The following is an 18,865-nucleotide window of genomic DNA, read 5'->3' as shown; positions in this document are numbered from 1 at the left end:
ATTACATGCAGTAACCATAAAATCAATTGCATACATGTACAACTGTTTTATCTGCACAATCGTTAATTCAATTAAACCACATTATTATAATGTACAGCAGTCGTCATTGTGAACAGATATCATGAACACCATGAGGGAGTAAAGCCAGTATGGAGTACATTAGGTCCACACTGCACATGAAATGTCTGTAGGTATGTAATACACAATGTGCAGATTGCAGAATACATGTAGTGACACATCTTGTGAAAGATGCTAATCCTACATTATTGAAAATTGAAAGCATCATTAATCAACACCAGCGCTGACATCACAGATGTTACATTATCCACCAAACAGATGCACACTGCGCACCACCGTGGTGTGTGTGATACATCTGTCATTGGATTTGATTCATAAATATGATGTAATGCTACACATACTGCTCAGTGCACACACACACACACACACACACGGCGGCTATACTAAGGAGCCCTGACGCACCTTCAATGTTAAATCACTTTTCTCAGCTGAATAATGCCTACAATGTATCATGTATGAAGCACAATCGTGGCTTTTGTGACAAAAATATCAAAATGAATTTGAATGTTAACGGCCTGCAGGCCTACATACATGTACAAGGGGGAAAAGTAGAAGTGTTTGAAGGCAACTGTGCTAGGTACAAGTTGCCATCAGTTTGAAAACTTGATAGAGATAGATGTATATATATCATTTCATAAAAATGTACAAATTATCAACAACAATTAATAACATATAAAGGTGTTTTTTTTTCAACAAAAAATTATAATTTCCAGTATACCTAGAGATATCTGATATGATTTACAAATCGATACCTCACAATCATCATATCACAGCAGCTGTTACCAAACTCATTAGCTATGTCCTCACGACAACATCGTTGTTATATAAATTCTAATTTTACTCCCAATTTCATTTTTAATGACCCACCAAGTCCTCACAAAGATTAACGCTCCAACAAAACAATGCAGACGTAACAACCTGGCGAAACCCTGAAGTCAAATACCTCCGCATGACACATGCAGTATAATTATGTGCATGTAACTTCAAGTCAGGAGCCTCCAAGCACTGCTTGTAGTTCACCATCAGATTGTTTGCGGTTGAAAATGATATTTAATTCTAAAACCACAAGGGCATCAGGATAACCCAGAAGTTGAAACCATGAGCTAAGCTTAAAGTTAACTTTTACGGACTGTCGTGTTAACCTATCTACACTACGCTCCAAAACCTACATTTCCATCTATTTGCTCCTCATAGAATTGTTTCAGTACACTGCACTGTACTGGGAAATGAAACAAAAAATACTAGGGTCTGCTCTTTCTAGAACCTGTCTATCTTTATCTCTAGCTGAAAGTCAGAAGGGCATTAACAGTATGTAGAAGTACAGGAGTTACCACCCTTCTGGCTCTCAGCAGACATAATATGGAGGCCAGAATAGGTGTGAGAGAGAGGAGAGAGTCTCGATTCTGATTCCAATAAAAGGCTCCTTTGTTATACTACATGTACATGCAGTGTTATTATTCTGTGGCATTGACCTTGGACTTTCAATGACCATGGATTTCTTCACCGTACACTGTACATGTAGGTAGTACTCCGTAGAAGTAGCATGCAGGCCTAGTGTTTACGTTGCTCCAGATCCATATTGTGTTGACACCGGACACGGTCAAGTACACTGTAGGCTTAACAAAACTTATTTCACTGAATGTTCATTCTCTTTTTTATTTCATCTTATTCATTCAGGGATTTTGTGGGGATTAATTAAAATTTCCTTTCATTATTTAGGCCTACTTCTGGAGTTGAAAACTTGGCTGTGGAGCATTTTGAGATATCACTAGTTTGAGAAATACCTCAGTGGGTCTATGGTGTACAGTAAATAGAATGTTGTCTGGGATTTCCACCATAGGTCATCACTTCATTTTATTGGCTATTTCGGTCTGTGAGGTTTTTAACTTTCCCAAAGCCCTTGTTGAATAAGGACAGTTAATATCTAAATTGATCGAAGGCTGAGCTCTAGATGGTTGAAATAATCCACAGAAGAGACTACATGGTCAATCAGACGTGTACACCTTCAACCAGGCAACCATATAGGATATAACCTAGGCCATTACCAAAGGCACAAATGATTGCTACAGTAGATGTATAGTAGGTCTATACATACATGTAGTCCAAACTGAGACAGTCAGATGTGTGACCTTTCCACAAACTCTATACTTGTAAGAGTGTACACCTACATGCTACTACCAGAGACACGTCTCTGATGCTAAAATGTACATGTATGCCAGCCAGCCCGCAGCCTGGAGTTTCTTGTCTAGGTGCACACGTACACATGTGGACACCCTCTGTGAACTTCAAACTTTATTCACAATGAGTGTTGGAAAGGATACTGCTGAACAACTTTCTACTGTAACGGTCACAAAACACCAATCTGCAAAGCATTTCAGCAAACAGCCCAGGAATAGAAGTTACTGTCACCAATAAGATGGCATTAAAACAAAATAAGCAATGAAGTACTAAATTCCTACATGTTGTGAGTAGCCTATCATATGGTCTATTTAAATCAAACATCATTTGGGGAGGGGGGGGGTGGCTAACAAAGGCTGTAGCTGAACAGCTTAAAATTTCAGAGATAAAAATTGATTACATATTTTATATTGAGAATTTTTTTAGCTCTCAAACAAATGTATCAGTATCACCAACACAGACGAACGATCATCAAATCATTTTTTTTTTTAATTATCATTAGTTTATTACAGGTTTCTAAAATGAACTGGAAAATAATTAAATACAAAGCTTTTAGTCAACACACAAAAAGAAAGTAATACACTGTACATGTCTAGTACACATTTTGCCTTTGCAAATGCAGACCAGACACAGCTTCTCATGCCACATTGGGAGCAAATTGCTTGGTTAGGAAAATCAGTATGGTGCTATACCAGCCTACATGTACATGGACATATAAAACGAATCAATTACTAATCACAAAATTAAGTAGTTGCAATAAATTGGGTGCATGTTTGTAACAGCCATTTTGACTCATTCGTTACTTTGAGATTCATTAATCACTCAATCGATGAGTATGTATGTTCAGAGATAAATTACAATTGTTCAAACATCTAAAGTGTTTAAAACTATTAAATATACTTGAAGGCCCCTATCAAATGGCAACAAACTCTATTTAATCTACTCTCTATTTCACATTGCACAGCTATAATAATGAGCAAAGTAGTGAAGTACAATTAAATTATAATTGAATTAGCAACAAATACTTGGCATACAATCCATCCACGATATAAACGCTCCTGGATTTCATCGACTGGCATAATATAATTCAAATTGAATTTGGCAAACAGCCCACAAGCAAAATCAGCCCACTAGCAATCAGTTGTAAAATAGGTGTAAATTTCTTTTCCTGCATCGCTTCATCAATTGCGCATAATATATGCCTCGCAAGTCGCAACACTTTACTACAACATGTTCATTTCTAAGTTCCGACTGATCAATCCTTTGTGATCAACATTCAACATGAAATTTATAAGGCTACATTAACTTTCTACTTGTTCCCTGATTGATCATCTATCCCTTTAATTTTTCAAGACGTCTCCATCAACATTGACTATTCCTCAAGACTGCATGCATACGTGTAGGAGAAGACATCACACGCTCTCCGCATCTGATATTAGCCGAGCAGACTCGTGACCCCTAGGCACGGCATGCAAGCAATAATATTGCGCTTTTCTCTCCTCCACGTCTAATAATAGTGTCCTAGAAAGTACAATATTAATTTACCACCAAAATGTCAAATCCCCATGCCTGATATGAGGACTACAAATCGGCTTTGAAGTGTTTGACAGTTTCTGGCCGATGGGGATAGAATATGGGGGAATGAATTTTGCAATACATGTATTCTAAAGCCTTTCTTCCAAGATCAACACATGGATTTGAACTGTTGGTTGCTACAAGAAATAAACTTAAATCAAACAAACAAACAAAACTCTTGGAACTGAGAGCAGTTTATAATGTATAAATGTTCTCATGTATGTAGCTCAGGAAAGTCTTTTTTAAGAAGAACCCAAACCTTTTCAGGAAAAAACAAAAACAAACCAAGGAGTTCCTACTTCCTACAGAGAAAACAAAATTATGATATGCACTGCCTTTTCAAATTGAAATACTGGTACAGAGAGCCAACTGCACCTTGCTTGCGTATTTTCACAGATTGGATCTACATGTAATAACATTTAGATATTAAATCTTTGATCAAAGCTGATAGTCCTATAAACAGCAACAAATTACTCATTAATTCTGTTAGTTTCCTAGGTAGGATTGTCCTCGGAGATGGGTCTAAATATAGTGCAATCATTGCTGAGTGCTCTGCAATTATAAAAACTTGTTTACCAGGACAACCTAATTTTATCCTGACACAGTTTTATTAAAAGGTAATATTGACTACAAACATGTCAATAACACGATCTATTTTCATGAAAAATGCATATAATTTAACAGGGAGGTGGCTTCATAGATGAGTTCAGTTGAAAGATGACCGCAGCAGTAACATTATATGTATCCAATATTTCCATTAGAATCACTGAGTAAAAATATGCCATATGGGCCAATATTTCCATGTACACATACATATATTTTCATGGATAACAACTTAACAAGGGCAGTTACTCTATCAAGACATGGTTTTTTGTGATGATTATCTCAGGACAGTTTAACATGTTCGTACATGCATTAATGACCAGCTTATTGTATGTGTTAAGTTATCAACACTTTACAAAACTCATGAAATAAATCCTTGCAAAAATACAGTCTATAAATTATACATTATTACCATAAACATGTTAACACAAACTATGAAAAAATAATTTTGTTTTCACTATCATGAAACCCCTGCAGAATTCACAAGTGGTTGAGGTACATGTACATAAAAGTTTCATGCTGCAAAGTCAGTCATCATTGACAATTTGCAATAGTTTCAGGTCTTGAAAGTGTTCAGATTATGTTAATGTATTTTTACGCAACATTGATGTTTCGGCACCTCTTCAATTGATGTTGCTAATAATCAATTTAAAATTAAATACCTAGATAGTAGATACCAAATTTGTAAAGCTACATTAAAAATCAAAGGTAGAATGAATAGATTGTCTAATATCCTTGAGGTATAACACTGAGACAGTATTTGTTTTCAAATGTTTTTTTTTTAAAGTCATAAATATAACTTCTCATGTGCTATGTTTCAGTCTGTGCTGCTGGTAAGTCTTTATACAATGTAGGAAACGCCATTAAATAGATACATAAATAAATCACGTTTCCACCTTACAACGCTCGGACCAACCAAAATGCATTTATCTATGTCATCAACAAGTGGTACTTACCAAAAAATCATCTGGCTGAATACCAAAGAGTTGTCTGAAATATCTGAATGCAATAGGAGCGTAGGTTTTGAATCTGAACTCGGGATAGGAATGAGCAGGCGTGATGTTACTGCCTTCACTGCAATGGAACAGACAAAAGTATATGGTTTAAAAACATTTTAAAAATGAAATCTACTTCATATGCAATTATGAAGATACTGATGAAAAATGGCTGATAAATCTCACTTTTGCAAGGCCAAGTTAAAGTACTACATGCCAAGTTATTTGAAAGTTGAAACCATTCTGTACAACACCAGAGTGAATGAAAACTATTAAAGAGAACAGTGAGCAATGTAGATTTTGTAACATGTGAAGTTTAAAAGGAACTCTGAAAATAGGAAAATAGAAGTCTGGTTAAGAAAAATAAACACAGAAAAATAAACAAAGGAAAGACACAAAATTCACTGTAACTACAGTATGTAGCAAATGACAATGAGATCCCATACAACATAAAAGTATTGTTTTACACTAAAATACATGCATAGAGGCCTAAACATGCACATTGTACACATTGCTCTACTTGAAAGATAAAATGGTATTTGTTTCTCTAAACACAGATAATCATCACTCAGCATACAAAAGGTTTATCCCTCAATTAAGAAGTTTCTGAGGAAACTTTACTTGCACAAAATCCACTTAAAATCCATGTAGGCCATCACATGCAGCTGGATATCTTGCTATGCTCTCACAATAATGACAAATTTCAATTTGTGTAATTGCATCAACGAATTATGTACATGCATGGAGTCTGATGATCAAATTTTCTGATCACTACACACATAAACATTCTGCCCTATCTCATTTCAAATGATAAAAAAGTTCTCAATTACCAGTATGATGTTATCTTATACTGCCATTAATTTTCCCCCAAATCCTCTCATTTTTGCTTTTATACAACATGAATAAACCACACTTCCTTTCCAGATTAAAAATGTTGATAATCATTCAGTTAATTAACTTAGTTTTGCCCAGATTTTAGTTGAATTATTAATTTTTATTTACATTCTTTCCTTACATGTCGTCGCTATTCACAATTATATGCATTATGTACATGTACACAACGTACATGTAGTCTTTTGAAATGTCAACTTTATAACATATAATGAGTTATAAAATAAACTTAATATAGTAATGTACAGTATATATTTAAAAAAACTTAATTTTTAATGTACAGTGTATATTAACTGCATTTAAGCACATTTCAGTTGTTCAAAGCCAAAAAAAAAGGTAGAAAAGTTCATCTCTGTAAATTTTATTACATATCCCTCTGTACACATCTACAAATGTAAATGTAAACGACCATTCAAAACACATGTGTACTCACTGATCATTATCTGTACAAAATATATTCTAGATATGGCTTGACAACAACAAACATTGTAAAACCACTAACAAATCACAAACCAGGTCAATGTGTAAAATAGGCCCCCTTGGATTAACATGCTTGTACATGTAGGCTAATATCAGTTAACCTACATGAATCTATGATGATCAAGAACCATCTTTACAAAGATCAATTTAATCAAAGCGAATCATATCTATGCCTAAAACGGGGCACACCCTCTATCTAGGCAGAAGGTATTTATAAGTCAGATGAAATGAGTCATCATGGCATACATGTACATTTGTTGACATTGTATGTACATGTACATTAGTTTGGTTTTGGAAATGGTCTAATTGTGGTGTTTTTCTGAATTCCATGTTGAGTACTCCCCCCCCCCCCCTTCTTTTTTCCCCTCTCTCTCTCTCTCTCTCTCTCTCTCTCTCTCTCTCTCCTTTTCTCGATATCTCTCTTAGAAAATTGACATAGAACAAATGGTTGTTGTATTCCATATATTTTGCTGAATTGATAAATAGAACTTGAAGATCTACTTACTATCTACATATTTTTGTGTTTGAATTTCACACACACAAAAAACAAAGCTACAGATAAACAAACAAACGAACATGTTTGTTTGTTTCCTCTATTGATGCCTAAATCTTTTTCTTTTTTTCTTTCTTTCTTTCTTTCTTTCTTTCTTTCTTTCTTTTTCACTCTCGCACATTTCCATTAATTGCCCGAACATCTTCTCTGTAATTCCTCCTCTCTCCCTTTCCCATCGACCACACCATTCTCCAATTATGTACATGTACACAACAAGCACCAATCCAAATTTAAAATATCTTTGACAACGATATGCCATTTCATCTTCATTAAAAGTGATCAAACACAGAAAGAAGGATCTCATATCACTAAAATTCATAAAATACTTGTTTGCATGATGGTTGCCACCCATGTTGTTTGTATTTCTGATAAACACCCACTCATACACATTACTAATGGGGCTTCAATCAGCCTGACTGAAAACGCCTTAAATTCACTGATGTACACTCATTCTAGTGTGACGTATGTGAGGTCAAAGGTTGTATTTGTGAATGCTCATAACACAGGGTTGGTCATTTTTCAGACATAAGGAAATTGCATATAGGTGAACAACCTTGATCAAGACATCAAGCATAGCAGACTTTCTCTCATGATTCAGCATATAAGAATGTTCCTATATTATAGCCCCCACATTTCAACTCTGAATCCCTCAAATTTAGAATTTGTATCAGGGGCGTGAGCTTATACATGTACATATACAAACTCTAGAAGAAAAATCAATCTGTATTCACTGTGACAACGGTTAGTATGGTGCCCCTGGGATAAGCATTAATGAAAAGAAATATGTATGAGGCTTGCCTGGCAAAGCAACAACAATGGATGCCATTTAAATTCCATCTAGGTAGATGTATTTTATATATACATATATTTTTGCATGAAATAGTTTGTTCCTAAAGGCTCAAGAAAAAATCAACTTGAATGTGCATACTGTAGATGGGTACATTATTATCAAATGGGCCTATTACAAGGATTCTTATTTCTTGTTTTTTGTTTTTTCATGTTTTTAAGTGCAGAATTCAGAATTCCTCAGGGTATTAAATAATTTGGTACATTTGACATTTGGCCCATCATGTTGTTGTTTGTTCATCTTTATTCAAGAAAGTATACATGTAACATAATAATAAAGATGTGACATAAAACCCAGGACAGAGATTTGTATTACATTAAATGCATCTCATGCAGGGTTGAACAATTACAATACACAAAAACAAAACGGAAAAGAGAACATTATAACGTCAGTGTTTTAAATGAAAACATTAATAATTCCTAACAAAATAACAAAAACAAAAATAATTATTACTTTCTTAGTTAGCAATGCCTCATATACATATATTTTTGCATGAAATAGTTTGTTCCTAAAGGCTCAAGAAAAAAATCAACTTGAATGTGCATACTGTAGATGGGTACATTATTATCAAATGGGCCTATTACAAGGATTCTTGTTTCTTGTTTTTTGTTTTTTCATGTTTTTAAGTGTAGAATTCAGAATTCCTCAGGGTATTAAATAATTTGGTACATTTGACATTTGGCCCATCATGTAATGTCTATGTATTATTCAATGAAATATGAAATTTTACCTGGGAAAGAAGACACTCTCGACCACAGTGAAGTCTTGCAGTAAAACGTCTCTCTCTCTCTGATCTTTCTTGGCCGATATGCTGCCCACTGAGTGACCAATACCCAGCTGTATGGCGGCCATAAGAGTGGACGAAGAGGTCTGGCATAATATAAAAAGATCATTGGTCAGTGCTACAGGTCGTAGCATCAACGATAAAAGATACTGATGATTGACCATAACATCCTCCACAAACATACCTTGGACTTTCATTTTGGAAAGCAATGAGAGCATGATATTCAGACACGTAAACAATCCAAAATGATTTTCCTTTCTGGACAAGCACGACATCAAAGACCTGCTTCTTAACATGAAAATGAGAACAAGCAAATCTCTCTTTGGCAAAGAAAAGTACAGACAGGCCACAAAAGAGGACAATCAGATTACAGTTTCCACTTGTTTTATTTTCTATCATGCTAACACGAGGTGCTGACGTTAGTTCAGAACTGAAAAGGCTTTGACTTTGAGATGAATGTATGTGATAACGTTGCTTTCATTTGAGCTAATTGGGGGTTATCTAAAACATCGTATATATTAAGTTGGAACTACTTATACCCTTCATGTACATATGTAGGTCAGGCAGGTCTTTATGCAAGGAATCCTGGGAGTTATGTAGTTGCAACACATATTTTCACCTTCCTAATGGAAGTAATTTACGCTTACATCAGATAAAATCCACATCAAGTATCATCATTGTAAATTTAAGATAAGAATTTTGTGTGAGTGTCGGCGTGTTATTTACGCTGCAGTTGAACTGGGTTGATCATAGCCACTCCCCGTCTGATTAAAAATGGCAAGATCTAAACATTTTCTGCAGGAAAAAGTAACTTTACATGTAGATGTATGCTCATGCACATGCTAGATGGCAGAATCCCCTTTCTTTTTCTCCTAAAGAGTCCTAAACATTTTAGAGACACAGCTGTACATATTTAGAGTCATTTGTATGATTTAATGTTTGTTTTCCTTTTTGTTTTTGATTTGTCCTTTTTCATTGCAATTTGGGATATGATAAAAAAAAATCAGTGATATTGACCTATTAACTATTGTTCGTTCCTCATCATGTTAACATGTTAACAAAAGGGTATACTGGGCAGGAATGTGGGTACATGTGGGTACATGTGGGGGAGGGTGAGGAGAAGTGAGGGATGGGAAGAGGGAATGAATTGGAAAGGGGAAGTGAGAATTAGGAAAGAGAGTGAGAAAAGAGAGTGAGAAAAGAGAGTGAGAAAAGAGGGTGAGGAGAGGGGGGTGAGGAGAAAAGATGAAGAGATGATCTTAGAAGAGGACGAGGGTTGCAGAGAGGGTTGCAGAGAGGGCTTCAAGAGGGCATTCTTTTATATCCTCACCTTTTTATATGTGACCTGTCCATGTGTGTCCACTCTCCTGTGGCCAAGCTTCTTCTGCTTGGAGGTGCTCCCAGCACGACTGGGATCCAACTCTGAAACCGTCATGCTTTGCTGCAATAGAAAACAGACCATGAACATATTAAAAAGGGAAACAAATAAATATGTGATATATACATGTACAATGTTCATGTAGTAATAATGATATGTCTTGTTTACCCAGGGTAGCCTCGTCAGTATTAATCATGGGCACCTGGTAGATGTTAGGCTTTTTAAAAAAAACACTACTACCAGTAAGAGTCACTAAACTAACACTGATTCACTGCTAATGAATTATTAATACTCAATCTCAAATGTTTTCTTCTCCATATGTTATGTATAATTCTCTCTCAAATAGAAAAAGCTTTTATAATAATACAGGCTAATCATAAGCTCTGCCATTCCCCCTAACCACAACCCCTGAACTATTGAGATGTACTGTTTACACTGTTGGGACACTGAAAACTAAAGACAACAAAAATCACATACAGAAAAAAAAGGAAAAAGAGACATTTGTGTAGGCAATAATCAATTATGTGATTATGTAACAGAAAGCAGTTTTGCTTTTGAACTGATGGCAATTACAAGACAATTGTTTTGACTCATGTTTCATACATGTACAATACATCAACTACACTTCTGGTATGGGGTGGGTTACAGTCAATTACTGTTCGGTCAAACGTGTAACGTATTGTATGTACACCCTGTAAAGATCGCTCAAGGTAGGTGTGAAAAACTGTCTTACAAGGATTGCATACAAAACTTGTTAATAGAGGAAACAAATTAAAAAGTAGTCTTTACAGACCAGTGGTCTTCCTCTTCCTCTACATACATGTAGCTCTAAAGCTAACACACTTTTGGCTTTCATCCTCATAGTAAAGATTATTATTTATGAAGATAACAAAAATGGTGGCTTGTGGCATACAGGACAGTCCATTGACATGGAGTCTGGCAAAATTACAAAAGATGTACAGTGTACAATGTACTTATAATCATATCGTCATCAGATGTCACGGCAGTGTTCAACCAGCATAATTTTAGGTTTGGGTTATACAATGTACAAGTACTTGTACAAGCATATTCAAGACCATACGCTACAGGGGCTTCAATACACAATGTACATGTACATGTACATGTAGTATAATAGCCTATGGATTAATGCATCATTTCTAAACAACAAGTCTCACTCCCACATACATAATGATGGTAATTGGTAATTTAATATGGCAACTACAGTACATGTACATTACATACATACACCTACATGTACATGAAAAAGTTACAAAGAGAATACACAATAGTAGAGACCCCAACTCACAAGAATGAAGCATATATCTACATATGCACATGTACACTGTACATTGAATCACATGCCAAACCAGTAGCCTGGGACAAATTTATGTCTCAAAATATATTAGTGTACATCAATTAATATCCAAAGATGGGACTATGCCTTTCATGAAATGAACATTTCTTCTTGCAAGCAATTGATAAAATATGGACCCTCTAAATCATCCCACTTCGCATTGGGGAGAGGTTTACATTTTCTTTTCAACATATAAAATGTAGTTTATTTAGGCCTAAAGTTTTGTAACAGGCTGACCTTAAAGGTATTACAAAGTTTTGGGAAATTTTGAAAAATGGGTGGATAGTGATTCTTTACAATTTTGATATATTTGGATGCCCCTGTGGATGTATTAAAAACACCAGAAATTTTAGCCCCTAAAACACTTCTGCTTTCGAAAAAATTGAATATAAAGATTTACCGGTACTACCGGTAAATTTTGATAAATTTCAAATAGCTCCTACAGCCGTACAATGGTAGCTGCGACCATGAAAATCTCAGAGTATGTAGTTGTGGTATATAATTTCAGAACGAGAATAGCTAATCGGTCGATTTTAGTCAATAAACATTGTTTTATAGCTTAATTAATATCTTGACCTTGAGAGGGAGCTATTCAACATAAAGTGTTTATTATTTACAATTTCATAACTTTAGAGTCGATTTCGACCGCGACAACGATCACTGAATATTGTAGGATCGTATATGCTTCCAATATGTTCATTGGAACCAAATTCATTACCCCATACCAAAACTTTGTATTACCTTTAATGAACAAAAATATGAGTAAGGGATTGTCCAACTACTAATTTTTGATGGAACAGAAAAATTATCAGAATCAGAATCATCAGAAGAAAAAGAGATCGATGGTTATGCATAAATATACAAAGGAATTTGTATTCTATCTACAAAACACATGTATATTACGTCTACATAATGTAAAGACACAGTGCACGATGTACAGACATTAATCTTGAAGTAAAATTACCAAAAAGGTCCATTAACATGACATTCATGGGCATTGTTTTGAAGTAATCCGAAGCATTTTAACCAACATACAGAAAGTATGTAGGGTATATCGGGCCATTGGCAAAATATCCTGAATGTACATGTATATAATGCTAATAAATCAACACTTCCTTTAAATGAGCATTAATAACTGAACCATTAAAGTGTGTAATCATATCATATTTGATTTTAAACTATTTTGCATGGACAGTTAAACGGTAGACATTCCTAAAGCCGCCCACTCAAAGGTACAAAAGGACTGTTTGAATAGCAAGGTGAACAATTTACATGTACCCGTAAGTACCAGGATACCCAATGTACATGTAGCTTTAATAAATGAACGCCTAGTGTACACTGTATCCTATTCCTTATGTTTTCAGTATTAATAATAATCATAATAATATCCACTTTTATATAGCGCTTCATACAAATGTCTCTAAGTGCTTTACAGATCTATTACCCCAGTCATTGGATTCAATACTTTCAATAGCATTGATTTTATTCACAGTACAATACATGTAAAAACAATGGCATAATTTATATTTCCATGGATTAGGGTTTCTTACTTAATAAGAATATCATGGAAGAAATATACCCTGATAATGATATTCAAATGCACTCATATTTAAAAAAATGAAAAGAAAAAGTTGAAAAGTTTGGACCAAACTTTCATGCCACATTTATTTATATGCAGCGCATACATGTATCACTTTCAAAAAGTCTAAATCAATTTCTTCTAATTTTGATGATTCTAAAACCTCTCAGTAGTCAATACATGTTGAATAGACCCCAAATGAAATGTACAACTTAATCAAAATTGTATCAATTGCTTTCAGAATTTCCTTTTACAGTGTAATTGCATGACCAGTACTCAACTTAATCTTTAAAACAGACCAGTACATGTTATGTACATGTACATGAAGTAACCAGCAGTGGCACACTGACAATACTGGGAATGAGGTAGGTTTACACTACAGCCTTGTACAATAGACTCACAGGGTCAATGGGTCAGACAAAAATCACATCAATTCACACACCATAAAATGTTTCAATTAGATCAAATTAAAGTATTTACATATATCTGCATAAACAGGCCTCTATCATTTTATGGTCACACAACATGCAGAATGATTTTACATTATGAACATTGTCTAACCAGCTGACCAATTTTTCATTTTTTTACAAGTCCATATTTTAATTCATACATCATCTTGATTAGGTAATGTATTTGTATTTAATGTGGGCCTAACACTATTTGAGCCAATATTTTGTAATATAAATATTTTGTGGATGACTTTTCTTGAGTAATTGTTTTTCGCTTAAATAATAAACACATAAACTACTTACAAAGCAGTGCCAATACATTGCCAACTCGTTTTTGCATGTTGTTAATTTTATGTCTCTATAACTCACAGTATTCACAAAAACATAATCCTTAAACAAATAATACACAAAACAAATTTTGTAAAATAATAATACTTACATCTAGGTTTTTCGGTTTTGAAGACAGTCTAATTGATGAGTTTTTTGCTGCAAATAACAAAGAGAAAAGAAAAAAGAAAAATGAGACTCATTGTCATCCTAGTCATACCATTGTCATGTTCATGTAAATTGGAGTGTAAATTTGCCAATTCATAAATGGAATGGCCAAAGATTATTGTAACAACATATTTGCAAATTGGAATGTTAATGAGAGCAATGACACACTACACACAACAAAAATAAAATGACTAGCAGTGTGAAACTTTCAAGCAGCTGAATCACTCCAATTCACAAAGCTCTCTTGTATGTGAAAGTACTGGTTTTACAGTACTCATTTGTCAGAATGTGTCTGTTTGGAGCCAGAAGGGCATTAACTCCTTTATACATGTTAACACAGAGCCAACGCCCTTCTGGCTCTGAACAGAGGAATGGGTTCACTTCATAATCAAACTGCAGTAAGTAGATTCTAAAACGTGATCGGTCTTACAGCAGTACAATTTCCCAATTTATAAATTAGTTAAAAACTTAAAATAACATCCCAAATCATGATATCAAAAGTCAAGAGAAACAGTCCATTGGTTCCCATTTCTCCAGCAAGCTCTACAACACATCACCATGGTAACCTGCCTCAAGATTATTGTTGCCTTGGGAATGTCAGATTTGCCTATCTTGGAGGAGCACCATGCTCTGTAATGATATGAATGGTGTGCATTGTGCATACAAGATGAATGTTGTCTTTACCCAGCATACTTCAACACTGTCTGAATGGGTGGCACTTGAAGGGGCTTGTCATGCATCCCTTGCAGGCTTGCAGCTTTATTCATGTGTAGAGGTTCCACCCTGATTCATCAGGTCTTTGTGCAAGTGAATATGGGGAAGATTAAATATTTCCTAAATATTTTGTGAGTGTTATTTATGGGTTTTTTCATAGAAATTTTTTGTTTTAATTTTGGGCGGGGTCAGATATTTTTCTTAAGAGCCCCATGGCTAAACCTGCACATGTGTTTTCCTACATCATTTTGATGATATTCAACAAGTGATGGGCCATACTTAATATTTCGTAACAGCTTACATATTTGCCAAGAATAGATTTTAAAGGAACAATAATGATGAAACCCACACTTACCCCTTTTAATGTGTTTCTTTTCATCAATATGTCCAATCTTTTCAAAGATGCATGTACATGTAACTGTAAGTTTGTAATTTCAAACATTTACTTTTTGCATTATAAGCATTTGATAGTGATATACTGTACATGTACACTGTATGCTTGAATATAAGGAATACAAATTCTTGTGCGATATCATATGTTTTCATTGTGTTGCATTGCTAATTACTACCTACAGTAGAATTCCACAGGAATTTAAGCAATAAATGCTAATTGGCAACATGAATACATGTATGTTCAGTATTCACTGACATAACAGAAACATGATTCAGAGTTTTAAAAAGAAAATCTGATTCATTTTATCATTAAAAACTACTCTATAGATGAATTCATTCGGTCACAGACATGTTTATTAAGTCATTCACTTACAGTTACATACAGAGATGTAACCTCTTGACACAAAAAAACAGACTGAGTATCCTAAAAATTCAGATTTTTGAGAGAAAAATCAAATTTTCACGAAAACTCGACACTACCACTGGCCCGTCGGCCCCAGGCCAGTAAAATTTTCAGAAAAATGTTTGCTCTTTCATTAAAATTTAATGAGAAAATAGTAAAGCAAAGTTTTTGTTGGGGCTGCGGGGGTTTACTGGTACATGTTTCTACGTTGGTGTTGTTGTTTTTTTTTGCTTGTTTTTTTTAAAGATGAAAAATCGTATTTTAAGATTTTAAGATCGTATTTCACTCTTATTATCATACTAAATACGATTTAATCCTACTGGTTGGCATCTCTGTACATACATGTACATACAAATACAAGTACCGGTACATGTATTATGCTTATTTTCAAGCCTGCTGGTACAATAGTCATTTACCAAAATAAACAGTACATGCTATCTCATTGGTTAAAAATATTGGTATTAAATTTATATATTTTGACACAATACATGTTTAACCTGTAGAAATACTATTACTAACTTTGTTTGCACTCGACTTTCCCCACATGGTAGTCTGAAGTAAGACACAAGACTTTATTTTTGGTGGATATTGTCATCTGTGGGGGGGGGGGGGGGGGTAGGTGGGGACAGAAAGGCACTGACCTACATGTACACAGCATAACATCTACTTGTTTGTAGTTATGTACATGTAAGAGTATAATAGACAAGAGTCAACATCCTTCTGGTGCTTAAAAGATTTTGTCCTTGTTATTATCAGATACTACTCGTAAATAATTGGGCGACTCCATGAGATATGTCCTGTACAAAATGTTCATCCCCAAAAGAAGATTTTTTTTTACTACATGTACATTTGTATGTCCTAAATGGTTATAATATAGACAATGTACAGTGTCATTCATTTCTGGATCCAGTAACTTGTCATTTCCTATACAAGTACAGTGAATTAGGTATAAACTTGTAACAATGTTTCAAACCCAAGTTAAAAGAACTACTGTAATTAACGTGTGTAAACCGCCCTCGTGTAACCGCACCCCTCTTTTTCGCCCTAAAAAAAATAAAAAATAAAAAAATTGCCCACTCTGTCGGCAGCAAGCCAGGTCCGTGGTTAAAAAACCCACGCGGGAAGGCCTTCCTTTAACTGCGAGGTGCAGCTGAATGTGTAAGATCATTAATGTAATTTTTAAAAAAGCAGAGGGCCTAGGATAGAACCTTGTGGTACGCCGTGTAATATAAGAAAAATTGGAGGAATTATTATTATAAACTACATATTGAAATCTATCAGAAAGATTACTTTCAAACCAAGATGTCAGACAAATTTGAGTGTTGTTCTAGTTTCAGAGTGGTGATTCAACACACCGATTACTGAGCTGGGAGACATTGACAGGCATAGCGCCAGGTGGAGGGGAATAAATCGAAACTTTCAAAAAGGTGCGGTTAATACACTGTTAATTAAGGTATATATCCATTTGTACCGTATTTGTCATCCATTTTCTCTGAAGACATGGCGATATCTTGCCAATGTCGACTTAAGACGAACTCTTTAATTAATCTTTGGGTAAACCTTAAGAGTACTGACAGAGCTTGCAGTGTACAGCAAAAAGTATGCCCATGAGAATAACTGGACCTCCATCATCCATGTATTGTGTGCATAATACAAGGTACATGTACAGTACATCATGAATAATCACTTTACTATATATGGGGTGTGATGTGTCATGTAACATTATGATTTCTGCGAGCTTACAGAACAAAAAACAAAACTTCAGCCAACAAATGGGTAAAATATAGAAGAACTATGTTGTATACTTCTGCAATGGTCCAATTTTCTTATGTTGACAATGATGTCAACAAAAGACCTGTCAATGATGGCACTTCTCCTACATCAGGGCTTAAAGATAAACTTTAGTACTGGTAATGCGATTGCATTGTGAAAGAAAAGGTGTGGAAAGGATCAGAAACAGTTGATCATGTAGCATGTAAGTATTGGTGTGCACTGCAAGGTTCTGGAGTCATCAAAATCATAATAAATTTGAGTCTTGGTAAAGTAACAAGCACTCACATAGAAAGCTATATATGGGACAACACACATGGTGTCGGGGCTAGTACTACCTTGATTTCCTTGTCTTTCTATGCTCATTACTCAGCCAGTATGCATTTTCTTCCAAAATTGTTTGGCACATGTCATTTATTTGTAATCTTGAACATTCAGTGTAAGTTTCGTTTGATTATGTGAGAATTTTTTTTTTTTTTTTTTACCAGTACTGGAGTTTATCTTTAAATTAATGTAAGGCCACCAAGGCAATGGCCGTGGATGCCCTTTTGATTGGCCTTAATGCCCCTCTCATTGGCCTTGGAGATTTTTTGTGCCCTTTCCAATTCTTCCTATTTTTCCTATTTGTGCTGTAATATTGGAATGTGCCCTACAAAAAAGTGGCCTTGCCCTAAAAATATTGAAATTTAAGGCCTGCTACATACATGTATTAGATTCAAATCATATGGTTCAGAAGAGTTACTAACAAGTTTGTGTACATAACGTAAACACAGTTTTACAATGCTTTTGTTTTTATTCAAGAGCTATTCGAATACATACCTACATGTGCATGTAAGTTAAGATACCGTACATACATTGTAGCTATCGGTTACAATCTACTACATGTACATGTACAAATGTCCATGCTATAAAGTGGATAAGAGTACTCATCCAATATATGAGGGTACATGTTTGTACATATGTACAGTGTACAGTAAATCTCAACCAAAGTGCAGCAATACAAATTTGACATTATAAATTGTAATTTGCTACCCTCTATGCCCTAATAGTACTACAGTACCAACATACTAAAAGTACATGCAAGTACCGGTAAGTTTATTCAACTTCTGTTACACTGTAGTCCAAATGATTGGATGAAGGGTATAAATGGATTTAACGAAATGTACAAGTACAAGTAGGCACCACATAACACTATCCATCATAAATATTCATCCTTCTTAATATTTTCTAACTAAATTTTTAAAAGATATATGAAATATTACATGTAAACTTCTTTAAATTACCATTTTAAATCAACTGTAAGGATAAACTACCTGTCTGGACACATAACTTCTGGTTTTGTAGTT

At 34.7% G+C, this 18,865-nt stretch overlaps 1 protein-coding gene across 2 annotated transcripts in view; it reads right to left on the bottom strand.

Moving 5' to 3' along the window:
- LOC579944 (phosphatidylinositol 4-phosphate 5-kinase type-1 beta) overlaps positions 1-18,865 on the bottom strand; it is a 43,310-nt gene that overhangs the window by 21,965 nt on the left and 2,480 nt on the right. For both annotated transcript variants that reach the window (XM_011667661.2, XM_780033.5), the window contains exons 2-5: positions 14,184-14,230; positions 10,315-10,425; positions 8,931-9,070; positions 5,391-5,508 (exon numbers count right to left, since the gene is read on the bottom strand). In XM_011667661.2, the coding sequence (XP_011665963.2) occupies positions 5,391-5,508; positions 8,931-9,070; positions 10,315-10,425; positions 14,184-14,230 (416 nt within the window). The remainder of the gene's footprint in view (positions 1-5,390; positions 5,509-8,930; positions 9,071-10,314; positions 10,426-14,183; positions 14,231-18,865) is intronic.

This window comes from Strongylocentrotus purpuratus, unplaced genomic scaffold, assembly GCF_000002235.5.
Source record: "Strongylocentrotus purpuratus isolate Spur 01 unplaced genomic scaffold, Spur_5.0 spur5_scaffold_6, whole genome shotgun sequence".
Taxonomy (NCBI): domain Eukaryota; kingdom Metazoa; phylum Echinodermata; class Echinoidea; order Camarodonta; family Strongylocentrotidae; genus Strongylocentrotus; species Strongylocentrotus purpuratus.
Note: the sequence above shows the minus strand (reverse complement) of the source record. Positions and strands in the feature narration are given on the sequence as shown.